General features: G+C 45.7%; 2 protein-coding genes across 4 annotated transcripts in view; one reads left to right on the top strand and one right to left on the bottom strand.

Annotated features, from left to right (window-relative positions):
* Cryz (crystallin zeta) overlaps window positions 1-20,370 on the bottom strand; it is a gene marked incomplete in the record, with an annotated part of 22,014 nt that extends 1,644 nt beyond the window's left edge. Inside the window, 6 exon segments of the mRNA XM_008853639.3 lie at window positions 1,898-2,047; window positions 9,792-9,843; window positions 11,101-11,264; window positions 12,984-13,136; window positions 14,914-15,037; window positions 20,232-20,370. Coding sequence (XP_008851861.1) covers window positions 1,898-2,047; window positions 9,792-9,843; window positions 11,101-11,264; window positions 12,984-13,136; window positions 14,914-15,024 — 630 coding nt within the window.
* Window positions 20,238-22,205, top strand: part of Tyw3 (tRNA-yW synthesizing protein 3 homolog) — a 21,619-nt gene continuing 19,651 nt past the window's right edge. For all 3 annotated transcript variants that reach the window (XR_003847122.1, XM_029556410.1, XM_008853638.3), the window contains exon 1: window positions 20,238-20,633. Coding sequence is in view for 2 of the 3 variants with exons in the window: in XM_029556410.1 (XP_029412270.1) it covers window positions 20,277-20,633 (357 nt within the window). In the remaining variant the exon portion in view is untranslated. The remainder of the gene's footprint in view (window positions 20,634-22,205) is intronic.

Here is a 22,205-nt window from a genome sequence, read left to right as displayed (position 1 = left end):
CAAATTTTTTTCAAAAGAAACTTTTACAGGGAAGTAAACAACAAATCAAAATTCCCCAAGCTCCAGGGGTCTCCTGCTCTAATTAAAAAAAAAAGAAAGCACTGGCCACATGGTGATGCGGGTGGTGTGTATGTGCATGTGTGTCCATGTGTATGCATGTGTGTTCGTCTGTGTGTGCAAATATGTGTGTGTGCATGTGTATGTGTATGTGCTCTCATGTGCATCTGTGTCTTTGTGTCCGAGGGAGCGGGGTCTGTGTCTATCTATGACTCTGTGTCTGTGAGTGTACACATTCAGTTTTGTTCTAAGAGGTCTACCATTTGTCTGACATACTGATTATGTATGCTTTCACATCAGATATTGGTTCTCAAAATGCATTCTTAAAGAGCCAGCTACATTAATTTTATTTTACACTGTACCCATTTTATTTTAACTAAAACTGAGAACCTATGCCAGGTACTGTCCTAGAATTCGAAGGATTAAAACAAAACTAGATCTTTTAGCACGTATGGTGGCACATGCCTTTAATTCCAGCACAGGGGAGGCAGAGGATCTGGATCTCTGTGAGATCAAGGCCAGCCTGGTCTACATAGCAAGTTCTAGGCCAGCTGGGAGATCCTGTCTCAAAAAGAAAAAAAAAAGAAAAAAAAAAGAAAGAAAAATACTACACTTGCAGCTGTCACGGAACAGGAAGTGCTATGTCAGTAGAAATAGGCATGAGTCACAGAAGCAAAGCGTTCAAGTCTAGTTGCCTGCACTGGTCAGAAAGTTCCAGAGAAAATGACCAAGGGATGGGAAGGAGTCTCCTAAACACAGGACAGAAGACAAAGGGACTCCAGCATGAGGCCCAGCAGGTCTCAATATCGAAAAGAGAAAAGTACAGAAGATATGAGACCCCAGACAGTGCCCCAGGGAGAAGACCGAGGACATCAAGTTACCGCAGCCAAGGTGTCTATGGGCGCCGTTTTGGAGGTCTCATCCCAGGGCCATTTACCCATGTAAGTGAGACAGTGAGTGCTCCTGGGGTGAGCATGGAACAGAAGCTGCTGGCCTCACGGAGGTGAGGAGCACAAAGACCGGGAAGGGAAGTCAGGGCCCCAACCCCCTTTAAGGGTACAGCCCTCTACCACTAGACTTCCCATCACTCTCCACCTCAAAAAGGCTCCACCATCTCCCAAAGGCACCATGGACTGGGAACAAGCCTTTAACACACTGGCCTCTGGGGAATACTTACTCACTCAAACCACAGCTCTGCGGCAGAAGGGAGCACAAAATGTGGAGATTGTGAAGCAGGCTGAGCGCCTAGGACTGGGATGGTTTTCAGCAGGTGTTCATTAGTTTAGTTTTAGGTGCTGCAAGCGCAGTAAGAGACAAGAATAAAAATTCCTCTCCTAACAGGGGCTCCCATTGAGCCAATTCTGGATATAGTTAAAAGGAGAACCAAACATCTCTGGGAATAGGTGAAGATGGGGCGGCTATGAGCTCAGTCACAAACAATCGTCAAGGCGGAAGAAACTGAGCTGAAATGATGCCACAGATAAACAGAGAAGAGCACGTGTGAGGCTTGGCAGAGCTGGACCGGACAGACAGGAGGGGGATGGTGATGAAACCAGGAACCAACAGGGCTGGGGAGCTGCTCGGTGGGTAAAGCGCCTGCTGCACAAGGATGAGGACCTGAGTTTGGATCCCGGGCACCACGCTTCTTAAAGCTGACTGCAGCAACACATGACCGTAATTCCAGCACTGGGTGCAGAGGCCGGTGGATCCAAGGGCTTGCTGTCCAGCCAGCAAAATCTTATTTATTTATTAAGAGGGCAGCTGCTAAAAGAACTTATTTTAAAAATGTACGTCTCCCAGAAGCAACGTTTGACTTTTATCAAATTGTAGAAGGCTTTACCTTAATTTTGTCTATATAATTAGCTTCTCTGTGATTAAACATTTCATGGGCTCCATTCTGCAGAGCAAGCTTCTCTCCTTCCTTAGAACCGGCTGTGCCTAGTACCTTTAGGCCGTAAGCTCTGGCAATCTGGCATGCAGCTAATCCCACCTGAAAAACAAAGTACAAACTTGGCATCTGTAGTCTCTGCACCCCGCAAGCACTCCCATATATTCAACAGGCAGCCGATCCTGTTAGCACCTAACCTATCTGTAAGGAGCACAGCATGCAGGTCAATAAAAGAGAAAAGCAGTTTTGCATGCATACTTCCAACATTCTCACACACAGGCCAGTGCTTCTTAAACTTTCTGCACTCATGACCCCTTTTTTGTCCAAGAAATTTAAAAAATATTTCAATTATTTTTATTTTATAGGTGTGAGTGTAGAGCCTGTATGTAAGTGCACCCCTGCTGTGCAATGCCCATGGAGGTCAGAAGAAGGCACTGCCTCCCATGGAACTGGAGCTATGGACAGTTGTTAGCCACCATATGGGTGCTGGGAATTGAACCCGTGTCTTCTGCAAGAGTAGCCAGAGCTGTTAACCACTGGGTCATCCTTCTAGTCCCCTAAGAAATTTTTATATGAGCCTAGTCGTATAGGTATGTAAAATGGATGTACAAATGAGATATTTACTGATATTAAATCCCAAAGAAAATTGAAAGTAATATACGTATACATATATAGTTTTACCCTTACTAAAGATGTAAGAAATCTTGCTAATGAGATGAATGTGATTGCTTATTTTCACACAAAGAATTGATTCTCAGCTGGCTATCTGATAACTGCATATTGGTTTTCCCATGGCTATGATAAAACATTCTGAACAAACCCAGTTTGGGGAGGAAAGGATTTATTTCATCTTAAACTTCCAAGTAACAGCCCATCGATCGATAAGGCCAGTGTAGGAGCTCAGTGAAGGAGCCTGGAGGCCGGAGCTCAAGCAGATCTTGCAGGAATCTCCTTCCTGGCCTGCTCTTCTGGTCTGTGCTCAGCCTGCTTTCTTAAGTACCCCCAGGACTGCCTGTTAAGGGGTGGTACAGCCCACAGTGGGTTGGGCCATCTCACAAGGCTCAAAAATTCAGAACATGCCTCATGGACATGCCCATAGGCCAGTTTGATAGGGGACATTCCTCAACTGAGGGTCCCTCTCCCCAGGTGTATCAAGTTGACAGCCAGAGCCAGCCATGACACTGCAGGACCCAGAGCAGCCAATGTTGGTCTTTCAGAGTCATGCGGGGGCGGGGGGGGGGGGGGGGGGGCAGAACAGGGCATCAGAGCCATCACTCTTCAGTCTCAAAAACTTACCTCTTTTTTTAATATTTATTATTTTTATTTTTTATGTGTATGAGTGTATTGCCTGCATGTACCTGTGTCATGCAATGCCCACTGAGGACAGAAGAGGCTGCTGGATCCCCTGGAACTGGAGTTACGGACAGTTGTTAGCTGTCATGTGGGTGCTGGGATTCGAACTTGTCTTTTTTAAGAACAGCCAGTGTCCTAACCGCTGAGCCATCTCTCCAGCCCCTAAAGTTGACTTTGTTTTATTTATATTCAGATATGATACCTTCAGTTTTGTTCCAGGAGAGCTATATAATTTGTATATCAGATACTATGCTCAGTCCATTCTAATTAATTAGCATCTTTGTTTTTATTTTCCAGTTTCCTTCCTGTTTTTCTCAGATGGGGGGGTCCCTAGGAATAGCCCAAACAAAGATAAGCACTATTTGAAATGAGTGTTCCTAGACCCTTGCTCTTCCAACCACATTGTATCTCCTTAGCCCTTATTCTCATACTGGTTTGTAAGTCAGAAAGCAGCCTGAGACCAGTAGAAATTAGAAGGCTAGAGGGGATGAAGGAAGGACAGGGTGGCAGATACAAGTTGTCTCACTGGGGTTGATGTTTGCTGGTTCGAACTCTTTACTGTCTTGTCTTTTCCCAGTCTCCATAGTATTAGAACACTCTTGTTAACCTTCATTTCTCTCTAGCTCCTTTCCTTTCAAGTATTTATATTTCATATAAACAGTTCAACAGAAATCTTTGTTACTAAGTTTCTTCCTTAAAGTAAGCTTAGTTGCCCATCCCATCCCTGAAGCACAGCCTTCCCAGGAAAGTCCTTTCCTCCCACTGTCCACAAGCATTGGGGCTTCTCCATAGCCTCTTCCTCATACTCCCTCCCAGCTCTCAGCCCTAAGAAGGCCATGGCTTTGATACATTCAGTAGCCAAGAGCAGCTCATTTGTAGATTTTTCCTCCAAATGCAAATTCCTATTGCTTGATACATACAAGACATGTGAAAATATAGTCAACTTGGAGCACAAACTCTTCCACTAGAGTAGACATAAAAATGTTGAGAATATGTTAGGAACTTGCTCTATCCTGTACTATTATTGTGTGGGTTTGGGCAAGCAGCTAGGCTTCTCTGATCCTCAGTTTCTTCATTTGTCAAAAAAAGTTGATAATACCTAACTTGGTGGTGTGTTAATGAGACATATAAACCAATAATGCCCGGCTCTTGGTAAATACTCATTAAGTATTGCTCTTTTCCAAACCGCCTTGTCTCTAAACTCCAGAGAAAGCTTTGCTATCATCTTTAACTTCTTGTCATTCATTCCTTTTCTAATCAGCGAGTACCTGTTATTACTTTCTGTAGGAAATATTAAACAGTAATCGCTCCTCAGGTCTTACCTAACAGTCAGTAGGTTCTGGCCACTTTTCATGCTTTTTTACTTTATTTTTTTTTTTTTTTTTTTTTTTTTTTTCCTAAAAATTGTGCTTGCAATATTCTTTGAAGAGATAATGCTCCCCTGCCTGCCAGCTGCTTTCTCCGACTTGTTTTGCTAATACTACATGAGATCCTCCCCACCAACATACTGGGCAATGGCTGTGCTCATAAACCCACACCATTTTAGGCCCACAACATAATTCTGCAGGAATGAGAATTAAATGAGGAAAGATTGTACAAACAGAAGCAAGGTGAAAGCCAGCGTTCTGTCTCCCAGCGATAGGGCAGGAGGATCAGAGGCGCCTGCCTCACACACCAGGCTGCCAGCTCATCCCTGACAGCGGAGATTTAGCAAACTCAGCCAGCTCCAAAAACCATGTGGATTTTCCCTTAAAAAATAAAAAACCCTATGAAGTGACTGGGCTTTCTACAAGAGGGTGAAAGGAATAAAGAAAGATTTTCTTTAAACTCTTCTTTCTCTGTTACAGTGAAATCTCTCTTCTCTGCAGAGCATAAGGTTGGCTCTCAGAAAACCAGAGCAATTTAAATAAATGCATGTGTTTTTCTGACCTTCAGTTATTTAGGGTTAAATTCAACCTCGTCCAAAATCAGCCTTTGGTGAACATAACAGTGAATCTTTGTGGGGGTTTATCATATTTTCTCAAGCCCCAAAGAGACAATCCTGGGCTCTTTTAGTAAATAATCTCATTTTTTAGGTCCTTCGGGATTGATCTGTTTGAGGCACTGGAAAGCTAGGTGTGAAACATGGGGTTCATCGCTAAAGAGACACAAAGTGGCCCAACTTTCGGAACTCCCTGCCCCCTTCAGAGGTGGTCATGCTGCCAAGCTAGCACTCTCGTGTGGGCACGCCCTGTGCTGCAGTGACTGGGCTCCACCCCTCCCCGGAACACCCCATTCTCTGCAAGGGTTGACTAGCTCCTGAAGATGAGCCGTCCTGCCCCAGGCCCTTCATTTTAAAAATGAGAGATCTTGTTTCCAACATTTCCAAAGCCTCTACATGCAGGACAGAGGTCATGTGACTTTCTTGTTAAATTCCAAATGCAGATCTCTGACTCTCCCTCTAAGCTCCTTGAAGACAGACTGGCAGCCGGGGTCTTGAAGACGTTTCTGACAGCTGTCTGTGCTGGGTGATTTCGGAGAAGGGCTTAAGTCTGAGCTCTGAGTCCCTCCCCACTAGACATTAGCATTTTCAGTCCAGGCTTGTGGTGTTGAGGACACAGCTATGTACTGCACACTCTTGTGAATGTCATCAAAAACGAGCAGGCAGGGTGCAGGAGGAGACAGGAAGGATGAGGAGCTCGTCCCGAGGCTGCACAGTGCGGTCTAGGGCCACACAGAAGAAGCTCTAATGAGCTTTATTTCCCTGTCTTAGGGGATGTGGCATGAATCTTAACCTTAGAGGGGCTTAAGATGCCAAATAACTCTAAGAACAGTAAATATCACTTGAAAGCGGATGCAAGCACAGTTTATCTCGGTCCACTTTGAACGTAGGTAGGAAAACCTACTACATTCATGTTTTTGATGAGGTAGCCTGTTGAATTTATTAACCAAGAAATGTTACACTACAGGGCAACAATCCCTTCAGAAGGCTGAGTCTGAAAAGCTTCATAGCACAACGAGGGAAAAAAAGCACTCATGGCAATAAGTTTGTCTTTTAAAAATGACTTCTGCCTGCATAAGATCAAGGTAGTCAACATTCCGGCATGGATGGGGGTGGGGGTCCCAGGTGAGGAGCTGTTGGCATTTGATGGCTGTGGGGGAGGGGGAGTTGATTTTTCTCTTCAGGAGGGAGGCCCCCGGTAGGCTGACCATGCTGCTAAGGACGGCCCCACACCCATGTGTATTTGGTTCAGTGGAAGAAATGAAGTTGGAAGGGTGACCTGGGCAGTGAAGATGATCAAACACATAGGATATACGTCTGAAATCCACCATGATCAAGTCAGCTTTATTCCAGAGATGCAGGGATGGTTCAATACACCCAAGTCAATAAATGTCATCAATTCAACATGCATTTATGTTCAAAGTCCTAGAGGAAATTAGACTGGAGGGAATATACCTTAGCATAACTAAAGCCATATACAACAAATCCACAATCAACATCATTCTAAAAGGGGAAAAACTGTAAGCATTCCCATTAAAACAGGAACCAGACAAGGATGTCCACTACCTCCACTTCTTTTCAACATAGTGTTTGAAACTCTTGCTAGAGCAATAAGATATTAGAAGAAAATTAAAGGAGTGCCAATTGGAAAAGTAGAGGTCAAATTATCCCTTTTTGCAGATGATATGATACTATACCTAAGGGATCCCCAAAACTCCACCAAAAAACTCCTGGAACTGATCAACACTTTCAGTAAAGTGGCAGGTTCCAAAATCAATCTACAAAAAATAAGTAGTAGCCTTTCTATATACCAATAACAAGCAATTAGAGAAAGAATACAGGGAAACACTCCCATTCACAATAGCTGGAAAAAAATCTTGGAATAAACCTTACCAAAGACATTAAAGACCTCTACAACAAAAATATTAAATGTTTAAAGAAAGAGACTGAGGAAGACACCAGGAGATGGAAGGACCTCCCATGCTCATGGATTAGAAGAAATAATATTGTGAAAATGACCATCCTACCAAAAGCAATATATAGACTCAATGCAATACCAATGAAAATCCCCATAACATACTTCACAGAATTGGAAAAAAACATCCTAAGATTCATATGTAAGCACAAAAGACCCCGGATAGCCAAAGCCACTCTGAGCACAAAGAGCAACACTGAAGGGATTACTGTACCAGATCTCAAAGTATACTGCAGAGCCAAAGTCATAAAATCAGCATGGTACTGGTACAAAAACAGACACAGAGATCAATGGAACATCATTGAAGACCCAAACCTGAGTACATGCAATTTCAGCTATCTGATATTTACAAAAGGGACAAGAACATTCACTGGAGGAAAGACAGCATCTTCAGCAAATGGTGCTGACAAAACTGGATCTCCACCTGTAAAAGAATAAAACTAGACCCTTATCTTTCACCTTGCACAAAAGTCAACTCCAAATGGATCAAAGACCTCAATGTGAAGCCTGAAACCCTGAAACTGTTAGAAGAAAACATTGACGATAACCTACAAGATACAGGTGTAGGAAAGGACTTTCTGAATTAGACACCAGTTTCTCAGGAACTAAGGTCAACAACCAAGAAGTGGGACCACATTAAACTAAAAAGCTTCTGTACAGCAAAAGAAACAATCAAGAGAGTGAACAGAAAACCCACAGAATGCGAAAAAATCTTCACCAGGGACACATCTGACAGAGGTTTAATATCCAGAATATATAAAGAACTCAAAAAACAAAGAAGGAAGCAAATGACCCAATTAAAAGATGGACTAAAGATCTAAATAGAGAGTTTTCAAAAGGTGAAATAAAGATGTCTAAGAAACATCATAAAAAGTGTTCAACATCATTAGTAATTAAGGAAATGCAAATTAAAACCACTTTAAGATTTCATCTTATGCCAGACAGACTGGCTAAGATCAAGAGAACAAATGATACCAAATGCTGGCGAGGATGTGAAGATAGGGGAACACTCATTCACTGCTGGTGGGATTGCAAACTCGTGCAGTCTCTATGGAAAACAGTGTGCAGAACTCTTAACAAACTAAAAATGAATTTCCCATACGACCCAGTTATACCACTCCACATACCCAAGGGACTCATTCTATTGTAGACATATTCGTACATCCGTGTTTTTTGCTGCTTTTTTCACAATAGCTAAGAGATAGAAACAACCTAAGTGCCCCTCAACTGACGAGTGGTTAATGAAAATGTGGTATATTTACACAATGGAGTTCTACTCGGCAATTAAAGAAAGATGAAATAATGAAATCTGCAGGTAAATGGATGGAACCAGAAACTGTTGTTATACTAAGTGAAGTAACACAGACTCAGAAAAACAAAAGACGTATGTTCTCCCTCATTTGTGGATCCTAGCAGTAAATCCTTATAATAGATGGAATCCCACTGAAATGGGCCAATAGCTCATGGGAAACAGATGATTCAGAGACCTGAAAGTTTGCGCCTTGCCACAATGAGGGGACGATCATCCCACACCTACCACCCCTTCCAAGGCTCAGGAACTTTTGTGGAAGAGATTGGCAGAGAATGTAGGAGCTGGAGGAAGGGGTAGAGTGTTGCCTGGAAGTGTCCTCAGACCACTATGCTGGCGAGTTATAGCTCCTCCCACGCTTGCCAAGGAGTCCAGAGGGAGTCAGTTCCCCTCTCACCCAATCAGTCCACCTTAGCTGCATGTGGGGGAGGGGCTAAGGATATGCCAGCCGAGAATGCCATAAGGCACCTCGTCATTTTGTGAGGCTGTTGGGAAGTCACAGGGTCTATAGTTGAGTGTTGATTTTCCAGTGCAGCCATAAATGGGGGGTGCCCACTCCTCTGTAAATAAACCCCCATCCTATGCTCCGTTAACAAGCCCAATAAACTAGGTAGGATTTAGAAAAAAAGAACAGATGAAATGGAAACCTTCATTATTCCACCAAAGTTGACCCCATGTTGGCAAGTCCTTTGGTCTTTGATTTCTTATTCCTAGTCCCCCTTTAAACTTCATTGTATAGATATTTTTATGCAACCTGCTTCAAGTTATTTTTGGAAATATTATTAAAAATTGCCTCTCTTGGGGCTGAAGAAATGGCTCAGCGATTAAGAACACTGACTATTCTTGCAGAAGACCCGAATTCAAATCCCAGCATCCACATGGCAGCTGACAACTGTCTGTGACTCCAGTTCCAGGGGATCCAATGACCTCATCTGTCTTCTGCAGCCACTGCACAACACGGGTACACTTCCCTACATGCAGGCAATACATGCATACACATAAAATAAAAATAACAAATAAAAATGATAAATAAAATTTTTTTAAAAAATTGCCTCTCTTTGGAATAAGAATATTCTAAAATAAATAACTAAAAGAAATGTAATATGACAGTAGTCATAACCCCACGCTCATTTAAACAGACCTTAAGAGCACACTTATACACTCATTTAAACAGACCTTAAGAGCACACTTATACACTCATTTAAAAAGACCTTAAGAGCACACTTACACCTCCACTTGCCCCATGAACCAAAATGCTCTCTCCAGCTTTCACACGGGCACTGCAAAGGAAAGAAGATGTCCGGTCATCTCCTGTTAATCGAGAGCTGCTCGTCTTCCTGTCTTCAAGGAATTTCTACCCTCATTCCCGCCAACACCCAACGAGAAGGGCATGCTGACACCCAGCCAAATATCCTCCCTTCCTACAGGCTCAGAGGATGGTTTTCCAGGGCATTCACTGCGGAAACATGGTCCTTGCATGCCCGGGGTCATAGTGGTGTGAGGATGACGTCACAGTGCCGTGGTGCAGTCCAGTGTGTATGTGAGTGGGAGTGCTGACCCAGAGCACCTGAGTCTCCCCCACTCAAGGAGCCCACAGGGCGTCCCCCTGAAGGTTTGCTGCCGCCCAGTTATTCTGTAGTCTAACCCAGGAAAACTATCAGCTGGACTGCTTGTGGGCAAGGCTACGAAAATTTCTCCTGCCACTGAATGAGTGAGGACCATGGGCTCTGAACGCCCCCAGGTCACCTCTAAAATGCCCAGGCTTCTACCTGGGGCTCGTATTACGAGGTTGTATATACACTGAATGCTGGGAACAGAGAGCAAGACGGTGTGGAAACACCTCCAGATTCCAGAGGGACAGGTGCTAAGGGTGCTGATGTCACAGCCAGCAGATGCTCTGTGATCCAGGTCATCCCTGAGGGATGGGGCAGTCCTCCTCAGAGACCCCTGCTCACTCTGGAATGAGAACATAGTAACCCAGAGTCCCTGGTCACAGCCTGTGCCAACAGCTGGCAATTGGCAGTCCTGGGCAATCAAGAAGGCTTCTCTTCACTGCAGCCTACCGACAGGAGACTAAGAACAGGGAGGGAGACCAAGCGCTTGGATGATAAGCTGAGATAAAGTCCAGAAACCCAATGAGGCACAAATGTGAGGGGAGGGCATGACGGAAACACTGTACTGAGAGCTCTCAGGGCACAGAAGTCTGCTGTGCGGCTCACTCACTCTGTGAGGTCCTTGGGGGGACGGTTGTACTTTGGACAGTGCTAGGCTGTGTGTGTTCTGTTGAGAGCCCCATTTTCTGTGCACAATTCTGAAGGTTCACACTGCTGCCAAGATGGCTCTGATGGCCAGCAGGGCGTGTCCATCCCCAGGGATGCTCTAGGGCCTGTGCCAGCTCACCGCAGCACCTTCCACAGCACATACACACACTGCTCTGCTCACGTCCCCTCGCCGCTCCGTGAGGATCTTGAGGTCGATCCACTCTGCGCTCCTCGGGGGGACGGCACACCCCGCCCCATCAGCGGGCCCAGTCTCACCTGTGCAGCAGCGCTCGGCAGGCGGTGAAGTACGGGATGCCGATCCCAGCGCCCTGGCGGAAGGTCAGTGTCTCAGGGAGTGGGTAGACAGTGTGGTCCGCGGCCAGGGCGAACTCGGCATAGCCCCCCGAGATGGTGTTGGAGCTGAACACTCGGTCACCTTTCTAGAAAAAGGGATCAAAAACCAGGTGAGCGGAGGTTAGGGCTGAGGCAAGACAGGTGCGCTCCTGTAAGACGGGGACTTTACAGTAAGAGATGAGCATCAGTGAACGACAAGAGCTCAGCACTGAGGCTACAGTGGAGGCGTGTTAGACAGCATGGAAAGGACATGGAACAGTCCATCAGAGCAACACCTTCATCCACCCACACCACCAGCCACCGAGCCAAGAGTGAAAACGAGTGGGAACCATCAATTTACTCTTAAAAATGATTCTTTCTAGCATCGGCGTCCTAGGAGTAGGAAAGAGGGCACTCAGTGTCTACAAAGTGTCAGAGGTTACATAAGCTGTCAGACAGGCTGAAAGAGCTGTGCCAGATGGACTGAGATGGGCCTCAAATCTCAGGTGTCACCAAGGTGGTCAGACCCTAGAGAGAAAATAGACCTCAATGAGCATGGATGAGCTCAGCTTCGGATAGATGGAGGAAGGGGCTCCGGGGGGCTGACCACACGGGCACAGTGTGGAAGAAGTACCGTATATCCACCTTGTCCGGGAAGGGAGCAGCGGGATGCACAGGACAGTTAAGTATTTGAAAGGCCATAGTGTTACTTAGGAACTGGACTTTCAGTGAGGTTCAAAAGGATATTTTCTCAGTGGCCATATTTGAGCCACTGAGTTCCAATTTGCACAGCACAGTCCTGGGACATAGTAGGACATCACACAGGACAATGGAACTCAAGAGGGCCGAGACCTTCACAGAAGAGACTAAATACCAAAAGCAAAGATCTAGACAGGGTGTGGGTACTCGAGGCAGCAAGACTGGAGAGGCAGCCAAAGACAAAGACCCCAAGACAGGGCCCAGAGGACGAAAGAGCAGGACAGGAGACCTCGCTCACTGACTCTGAAGGAAAAGTTGTTTTGGTTTTTAAAGAAAAAGTTAAGTCACTGAGAGTGTCAAATGCCACAGAGAAATCAAGAACAATAAGGACATAAAAGGGCCCATTAACCCCAGCAGCACAGAGCCCATTAGAGACATCAGCGACATGTTCCAGGAATGCGGTGGAGGCCAGAGTGCCAGAGGCCCAGAAGGCAAAGGGGCAGGAACTTCTTCGGAAGGCACTGGTCAGCTTCTTCATTTAAGCCCAGGTTTTTGGCCAAAGTTGAGCAGGTCAAGAAATTACCAGAGAAGATGTGGGGGTGTGATCGGGCTCTGAGGGAGCCACTGTGCTGGATGTGTCGCTTGGCAGATAAAAAGGGCAGCTCTGGGCACAGCCCTTTGGTTGACTTTGATCCGACCCTCAACTCCATAACTGCACATCTTCATGGCTTTCTCATCCTGCGGAAGAATTAACTTTTCCTCCGTTTCATGAAAGTAAATTTAGAAAGGGAATTTACAGCTATGTCTGTGTGTGACAAGAGTCAGGACATTCGCCATTTCCCCGTTTGCTTGCCTTACATACGTGTGTCTAGTAAGTTAAAAGGATCACAGCTCATTTGCCAAATCATGGATAGAAATCATCCAGCACGCATTTCCAACAATGTGAACAGGCAAGGCCTCCGGATAAGAAGACTTTTTTTTTTTTTTGACTAGTGGAATCCCCCAAGCAGTTTACTATGCGCAGTGGGGGCCTTTGAAAGCCTAAGGTCTACACACCTTTTACACCTATGATAAAATAGCGTAAGAAAGCCAATAAGTTCAAATAAAAATAATCAAAGATGCAATACCTTGAAAGCAGATACACCATCTCCAATGGATTCTATGACCCCGGCCACATCTGTGCCAGGGGTGTAGGGTAGGAGAGGTTTTCGCCTGTAGGTACCAGAGCGAATATATGTCTCGACTGGGTTGACACCACAGGCATGGACTTTGATTAGAACCTGCAAGGACAGCATAGTTTAGTTCACACAGCACACTGGGTACGTTGGGGGTGTGCTGTGACTACTGATTATGGGAGCTACAAAAACAGAAAACACAGCAGCAAACAGGCCCCACCTTCAATGAGCCCATGGTCTAAGTCTGCAAACCACTATGTAAATTAGAGTCAAAACAGACTGGCTTATGTGCGATATTTGAACATCTCGGGAAAACAATACAGGAGACCTTTAAGGGGTATATCAGCGATCCTACATTGTTCCCATCAGCCCTTCTTCTTTGTCTCCTTGGGAACCCAGGAAGAACATGGTTTCCTGTCCACCTTTGAGTTAGCGATCCTACATTGTTCCCATCAGCCCTTCTTCTTTGTCTCCTTGGGAACCTTTGAGTCTGGGCCAATGAGAGGTGAACAAAAGTAAAGAGAGCCAGAGCTGGAGAATTGGCTCAGCAGTTAAAAGCACTGGCTGCTCCTGCGCAGGACCCAATTCAAATCCCAGCACCCACACGGTGGCTAACAACCATCCCTAATTCCAGCCCCAGGGGATCCGACGCCCTCTTCTGATCTCCATAGGCACTGCATGCACAGGTATACTTACATACATGCAGGCAAAACACTCATACACATAAAATAAAAATTATTTTTAAGTCATGAGAGTCCCCTGAAGGTGTGGCCCAGTATAACCTCCCAGGCACCCCACAGTGCTGCTGCCCTCTTGTGGGGAGCCCTGTGCTAAAGGTGGCGAAGCCTGTGATAAAAGCTTGGGTCTGGACCTCACTGCTGGAGGAGAGCTACCCACCAGCACTGCAGAATTGGGGAAATAATTCTCTATTGTTGAACCATGGAGATGTTGAGATCACAGCTATCAAAGGAGCAGCAGTTGGGGGTAGGGGTGTAGGCCATCAGCGGAACACTTACCTAGCATGCGCAAGTCCCTGGGTTCAAGCCCCAGTACTCAAACAGAGTAAGTATCTCTGCTAAAAGAGTCCTTATACACAGAGGAGGTGGTGTGTGCGTTAGGGCTTTAAGAACAAGCAGAAATGATGTGGGAATGGGAAAGAAAGAATCTGCAGGTAAAAGGAAAGTACGAGAAAAGACAGAATGAGAGTCTCTGGGGAAACCTGGGGAAACACTGATGCTACAGCACAGTCTACTGAAGGGGTAACAAGAAGCAAGTTTGGAAACACAAGTTATAACTAAGTTATATTTGAAAATCTCTTATAAGGCTTGCTAAGGAAATTAGACTTCAGATAGGAAAGTTGCCTTAAAAAAAATAACACAACCCAGCACTCAGGAGGCAGAGGCAGGTGGCTCTCTGTGAGTTCAAGGCCAGCCTGGTCTACATAGTGAGTTCCAGGACAGCTGGGGCTACAGGGAGACCCTGTCTCAAAAAGACCAAAAAAAAAAAGAAAAAAAAAAATACACAACCAAGTCAAAAGGATATTGATAAAGATCACTGGAGACAACTGAATTCCACAATTAAATTCTCTTAAATCATATACGAAAAAGCATAAATTCAGTAGGACAATCATGAAAAATAAAAATCCATAGAGGTTTGCAGTAGGAAAGCTTATCAGAACTACTTATGATGCTATTAAAATCGAGGCATTACATTACATAGTTGATTTCCAATTTCACTAATTATCAGCTATGTTAACTTTGTCAGGTGAGGGTATATAGATAGATAAACAATGTGAACTCTATTCTAATTCAATGTCTTTATATATAAACCACTGTGAGTCTGCTCCATGCAATCCGTGCCTGGGTTAAATACTTATCTCTACCTGATGGTCTTTTGGAACTGGTACTACAACATCGGACTGGAGTTTCAGTACTTCTGGTCCACCAATTTCAAACACCCGAATAGCCTTCATCAACTTCTGTCCAGTTGCCATGGTGATCTAGAGGCTAAGAAAAAAATTAATATATTACCATATTGTATCTAGTCTGTGTTTTTGTCCCCTGGAGGGGACAGATCAGTTTTCCAAACATTAATTTAAATCATGAATTTACCACTGATCTTATTTCATGTTTAAGGACTTTTCATCTTACAAATCCTTCAACTATAAAGCAAAGCCATCCACACCTCTTCCTATGGGGACTCAGTGCCTTCCACAAGGGAGTCAAACATGCAAACAAAACATCTGGGTGGACAGAGCGTAGTGCCATATCTTAGGTTTTCTTTTGTGTAAGCTTAGGCTGCAGCACCTTGGAGATTTTAAAAACTAATATTTGACTTACAGACCTTTTACCAGATTATGAAATTTTCAAACCTCTAGTGAAATATATAAATACGTTTATATCTAACTTTTAACAAGTCTTGGCCTTCTAATAACCTAAAACAATCGATGTATAATTGAAGCCTCTATGCTCCTCAAACCATCTCTGGTCAGGCCTCGGAAGAAATTATTATTACCATCAATTCACTGCTAGTAACCCCGCAGCACATTTATACCACAACCAGACAGGTGCACTAGGAAGCCCCAGGTTTGTTTCTGTTTTGCCTGTTTACTAACTGTATTTACAATGAATTATACTTAATTTTGCAATTTCCTTTTCTCTGCAGCAAAACTTTTTGAGATTTGTCAGTGTTGAAATATTAGGCTTTCTGTAGCTTTAAAAACACGGACTGGAGAAATGGCTCCTCAGTCACTGGCTGCTCTTGTGGGGACCAGGATTCAATTCCCAGCACCCACATGGCAGGTAACAACCATACATAACTCCAGTTCAAGGGGATCTGACGCCCCCTTCTGACCTCTGCAGGCACTGCATGCAGGCATGCATACATACATATATACACACATACATACACTCATACACAAAAAATAAAACAAAATATCTTTAAAAATTATTTCACATATTTATTTATGGGAGGGTATGTCAAGGGGTGTGTGTACAGGCCACACAGTGTGTGTGGAGGTGAAAGGTAAAAGGTCAACTTCTGGGTCCACTATGCATATCTCAGGGATCAAACCCAGGTCAGACTTGATGGTAAGTGCCTTTACCCATGGAACCATCTTGCTCTCTGTAGTTCATGTTAACAAAAGGGGAAAGAACACTAAAAACATAAAACAGAATGTAGTGGTTTATAAGTCACAGGATCCAGCTAACCTTTCTGTCTTACCACTGTTAATATTGAAAGAAAAAAGTACATTAAAAATAAAATCTAGAAAAAAGCAAAGATAGCATATTAAATTATTATTAACTGGAAACTCTATACCTGTGTGATGTCATAAACAGGTTTTAGCATATATTTCCATAATTTTAATTGTGGATTATAATTTCTTGAAATAAATCAAATCAAAAATTATAGATTCTACTACTACCTAGAATATTTTTGCTAACTTGTAGAATGATCATATCCCTAAAATATCAGAGGTGCAAAAAACACAGAGTCTATAAAAATCAGGCAGGCACAGCCTCAGACCAGGCACTGGCTACTGTTCACTCAACATGAACTTTTCTCAATATTAAATGTGGGTGTTCCTGGAGAGATGTAAATGAGCAACTCCTACCTCCCCATAGGGCTTCAACAACACAGGATTCCACTAAAGTCCAACTTTGGAATCCAGTAGGTTTATTGGACTTACAGAGCATGAGCACGGTGAGGGGTTACTTACAGGAATATGGGTGACCCCCAAAGCAACTGTACCACAAAAAGTCCCACCCAGCATGGAAGAGACCCTCCCCATAGCTGCACAGATAGACTGAACCTTCACTAACCTTCCCTCCTCTATACCCTCCAACACCCCTTGAGACCATGATGCAGCTAGGGCAGAAGTACATGTAGCTGGCTGGGGGAGGCGGCAGTGGGTGGCTGGAATCTCAGGCAAGGGTGTACTGACCTATCCACTCCCTCCTTCCAGAAGGGGACATCCACAGTCAACAAGCACGCTCTCAGGGTCTCTTGTAAGTAGACAGAGCTGCTGGTCTCCTGGTTCTGGGGAGATGGAACTTTACAACAGTGCATACTATGCTAAGCCCAGAGAGCACACGGACTCCTATGTACTCTGTGTTCTCACACATACACAGATGTACCTGCACATGCACGCACGCGCACACACACACACACGCGCACACACACGCACGCACACACATGATCCTTCTTTTTCCATTTTTTTTCTCCTTTTTCTTCTTCCATGGTTGCTACGTTGCAGAGAGAACCCAGGGCCTTATGTACTCTAAACAATCATCTACCACTGAGCTATACCTCATACCTCCAGCTTTTGGCTTTTTTGAGACAGGGTCTGGCTATGTAGCTGGGGCTGGACCTGAACCAGATATGTAGCCCAGGCTGGCATCATATAGGCCTGTCTCTCAATTAGCTAGTTCCTCCAAGGGGCGGGGCCTGCCACGGAGCGTGGACTATGGAGGGGCTGCTGGGAATGAAGCCACGAGCCACATGTAGCTCCAGGTGTGGGGAACACACAGTCGTGCAGTAGCTCAAGGACAGAATGGCCTGACTCTTATGGACCTGGGGAGATTGCTGGCCGGGGAGGCATGAGCGAACGCTAGCGGTGACTATGGGCGTGGCGTGGTCTCATATGGCAGGCTCTGAGCGGGCACGGGGCTAGGCACTGGGTACTCATTCCTTTCTAAGTTAATAAATGCACATAAAGATATGTTATATGGTTTGCTTGATAGCGCAGGAGACCCAGAAGGAACTCGGGTGACAAGGCTTCAATCTCGAATGCTGTTGATAACCTGTGAGGACAGACATGCACCAGGTTGCACAGTTCTCCCACGTTCAGTTCTGACTCGCTAACTCCTTATTTACTTCAAACACATCTATCTTTCAAATACAGGCTTCATTAGTATCCTCAAACAACTGTAGTAATAAAATCAAAATCGCTATGAAATAGGATTTATATCTTGTATCTGATCCACATATTTCTCCTACATTTTGACAGTGTCTAAATTAGAAGGAAGGAAGGAAGGAAGGAAGGAAGGAAGGAAGGAAGGATAGAGGGAGGGATCCTGCCCTGTCACCTGGTCCTGTGCAAGGACAGCATGATGTACTGATACCAATTATGAAAATTCTTAAGACCTCACTAAATTTGTTACCTTATGCAGAAGTAAATCCAAAGTCACCACTTTATAACTGAGAAAGCATCACAAGGTTAGGAGACTTGGACAGGGTCACAGAAGACCAGAGCACAAACCCATATCCTGTGTCTTCCAAGTTTACTAATTTTGTTTTTTTTTTTTTTCTTTACCTTATAACCCTACAGGAATGACTTATAAATGGATGTAACCTGGAATAATGACAGTTAATTAACCCTAGAAAAACCATGTGCTCTTGTGTCTTGTGACCTGGATACCTCATCTTGTTTCCTTGGCAACCTCAGTCTGGCACTCCACCCAAAAAGATAAAGAATGAATGAATGTGAGTATTCTTGAGAATTAGCAAGCCTACTAAAAGCAAGCATGCCCTTCTCCACTGCACACAGTGAAGGCCAGGGAACACACACGGCCTTGGGTGAATGAGATGTTCTAGAACTAGGGGTGAAAAGACAGCATGGTCTGTGAAGATTAGGGTGCAGCCGAGCTATTACTTCCCCAATTGAAGCTGGAAAAGCCATTTTGAATAAAATAATGAGCTGGGCCTGACTCAGGACACAGTTCCAGGGACCTCTGGGGGAACAGGTGTCCTCTGGGTTCAGCCTACACTAAAAACACAATTTAAGAGTTAGGAATTTGCTCAGGTAATTACAATGTTGGTACAGTAATGCTGCATAACCCTCTAACTCTCATTTTGGTTTTTCTTTGTTTTTCTTTTTCTTTTTTGACAGGGTCTCCCTAGTCCCAGCTGGCTTGGAAGTCGCTGTGTGGACCAGGCTCACCTCCCTCCCGAGGGCAGAGTAAAGGTCCAGGTCACCACACCAGGGTTAAATCTCATCAGAAGTGTATCTTAGCACAAAAGCAAATGATCAGCTCTTAAACTATGTAAATGTACATTATTAGACACGAGCAGAAATGAATAAAATTAAGAATTTCTGGAGACAAACTTAAACAACTTGGAAAGAGAACCAAATGTTACACAATGTGCTGCCTGCCGATCAAGAATGGCTCCTGTAAGAGTGTGGCTTCTTAACTCAGAACCGTAACGATAAAACTAGTGCCCACTGCAATCCCCTATGTGATGCTGTCATGACCTTCGTCTCCAATACCCCTCTGAGCTGGGGAACGGGGTTACTAGATCACTCTGAGCCCCTCCAGGGTCTCCGCACTTACGCAGGCTACCCTCCAGTGCTTACTTCCCCAGAGCAGTGGCCAGAGACAGTGATGAGGCTTTGGGCTCACAGCCATCTCCATGAGCGGAGGACAAGCAGTCCACAGGTGGCCTTTGCACCAGGCTCAATCATTAACACCTCTTTCCTACTCTGAACCCCTCTAGAAACTGTAGTTAAGGTGTTGGGGGTTTTGTGATTGTTTGAGGGCTAAGGGTGGATGCAGATAGGGGAGGGGGTCTAAATATGATTAAGATGTATTTGTGAAATGCAGAAAGAAAAATATTAAAAATATATATTATTTTGGGTGGGTGCCACGGGGTCTAAACTGCAGGCTGGAGCCAGAGGCCAGGAGCCCAAATCGGAGAGCTGGAGGGAGGTGGGGAGTCGTGACCCCCACCCCAGCTGGGCCAGGGCAAAGGCCTCGGTGGAGGGTGAGGGTGGTCATGGGGATCCCGAGGCCAGCCCCTAGCAGCCCAGTCCAGCCTGGACTAGTCACTGGCGGACGTACCAATCTGCGCCTGCGGTGCACAGAGCAAGTGTAAATCCTTCTAGAACCCAGGACCTGCAGGAAGGCCTCCCGGGAGACTGACCACCAGGGGCCTGCAGCCTGGAGGCTAAGCCTGGACTAGTCACTGGCGGACGTACCAATCTGCGCCTGCGGTGCACAGACCAAGTGTAAATCCTTCTAGAACCCAGGACCTGCAGGGAGGCCTCCCCGGGAGACTGACCACCAGGGACCTGCAGCCTGGAGGCTGGTTATGTCTCCAGCTGCCAGTGCGTTGGTTCTCAGGGGACAGAGAGGCCACGTGCTAAAATCTATGCGTTTGAGTAAGAGGAGTGACATGGGGGGAGGCTTAAAACCCACTTACCCTCCTCTAGATTGGAGCAGAACCTTCTAGACTTCTTGCAAGGCCATGGAAGACTGGGAGAGTAAGCCTTTTTCAACTTTTACAGGCTCCTCCCCCGACCTCCGGAAACCTGCGGAAGCGCGCAGCTGCGCAGCTGAGGAAATTTGGTCCTCTCCAGCCGCCGTCGCCAATATGGCCGCGCCCAGAGTCCCGACGGGTGAAAGCGGAAGGGGAGCGAGACGCGCCCGCATGGACCGCAGCGCGGAGTTCAGCCGGTGGAAGGCGCAGCGTCTGAGCAGAGCGGACCTCAGCCGGAAGGGCAGTGTGGACGAGGACGCCGTGGGGGTTGTGCAGCTCCTGAACGCGCGCGACGAGTTCTTCACCACGAGCTCCTGCGCGGGGCGCATCCTCCTGATAGATGGGGTGAGGCCCGCTGCCCGCGGGAGGGTGGCCTCGCTTTACCCGGGAGCCTAGGGGCGGGGGACCAGTGCCTCCCGCGGCTGTGTCCAGCCACCCCGGGCTCCTGACAGGTCCCAGTGATGGAGAAACCAGCCTAAGTGGCCGCAGCGAGAGAGATCCAGTTTATTCTGAATACTAAAGGATTTAAACCGACTCCAGCCCGGGGCGGTGCACACCCGACTCCGTCCTTGGACCACGTCGCTGTGTGCGGATGGGCATCCCTGGGGTTAAGCCGCTCCTTTGCGCCCCTGTGGCCCGTCCTGTTATTGCAGCCCTGGGCATCTTTACGTCTTCAAGTGCGAGGTGCATGGGAGATGGTGCTCAAAGCTTCGGGCTTTGCAGTGATGCTGAGAGTCCAACAGTTATCCGAGTATTCACTATCTGAACTTAGGATAGGAAAGCTGTGTGCGGATGGGCATCCCTGGGGTTAAGCCGCTCCTTTGCGCCCCTGTGGCCCGTCCTGTTATTGCAGCCCTGGGCATCTTTACGTCTTCAAGTGCGAGGTGCATGGGAGATGGTGCTCAAAGCTTCGGGCTTTGCAGTGATGCTGAGAGTCCAACAGTTATCCGAGTATTCACTATCTGAACTTAGGATAGGAAATTGCATTAACTATGTGACTTAGTATAGGAAACTTAAACAAGGTCAGTCCCATGAACGGAGGATAATTAGAAAACGTCCTCATAGGCTTTTATATGCAGAAGATGGACTCGTTTATTTCACTTATTCTCCTGTCTGGTCCATGTTGTGATTTAAGACTTGCCTGGTAGTCATTTTATCGTATTGAGAGCACCGGAGACTGCACATAGGTGCATTCTTTAGGTCCAGTGGGACTGTTGATGTATTGATGCCCCTGATAAGTGAGGCCTGTCCATTTTATATTGCTTCCATCTCGTTCTGAGCTTGGCACTCACTGATGTCCCAGCTGTCTCTTCTGCCTCACCTGGGATTTTTCAGAACCTTCCCAGTGAGTCAGCAAAACACCATTCTCTCCTTCAGAAAGTGGTACAGATTAACATTTTTGCATGTTTTTTATATTCACTTTAAACTTTTTTTATTTGTATGAGTGTATTGCCTGCATGTATGTACATTCACCCCCGCATGCAATGCCCACAGAGGCCAGAAGAGGGCGTTGGGTTCCCTGGAACTGGAGTCACGTATGGCTGTAAGCCCCCCTGTGGGTGCTGGGATCCTGACCTGGGTCCTCTGCAAGAGCAGCCAGTGGCCCTAACTGCTGAGCCATCTCTCCAGTCCCTTTATCCACTTATTGAAAGCAGAACTGTCATTGCTATCCATCTGTGCTGAAACTTTTCATTGCAGTTTTTCACAGCAGGAAATCCAAACTTCTATTGTCCGCAGCATTTCTTCCATTTCCACTGCTTTAACTAGTTACTGACATCCAGCCATTCTCTTTCTTCACCTGTAATGGCTGGTTTAGACTTTGGTTCCTTGTGTTTTTCACTTAGGAGTCAGTACTGGGAACTGAAGTTAGAGCCTCACTCATGCTAAGCAAGTGCTCTACCACCAAGTTATATCCCC

The sequence above is a fragment of the Nannospalax galili genome, unplaced genomic scaffold, assembly GCF_000622305.1.
Source record: "Nannospalax galili isolate Female #2095 unplaced genomic scaffold, S.galili_v1.0 scaffold387, whole genome shotgun sequence".
Taxonomy (NCBI): domain Eukaryota; kingdom Metazoa; phylum Chordata; class Mammalia; order Rodentia; family Spalacidae; genus Nannospalax; species Nannospalax galili.
The sequence above is the reverse complement of the archived record's forward strand: the minus strand, read 5'-3'. Positions and strand labels throughout refer to the sequence as shown.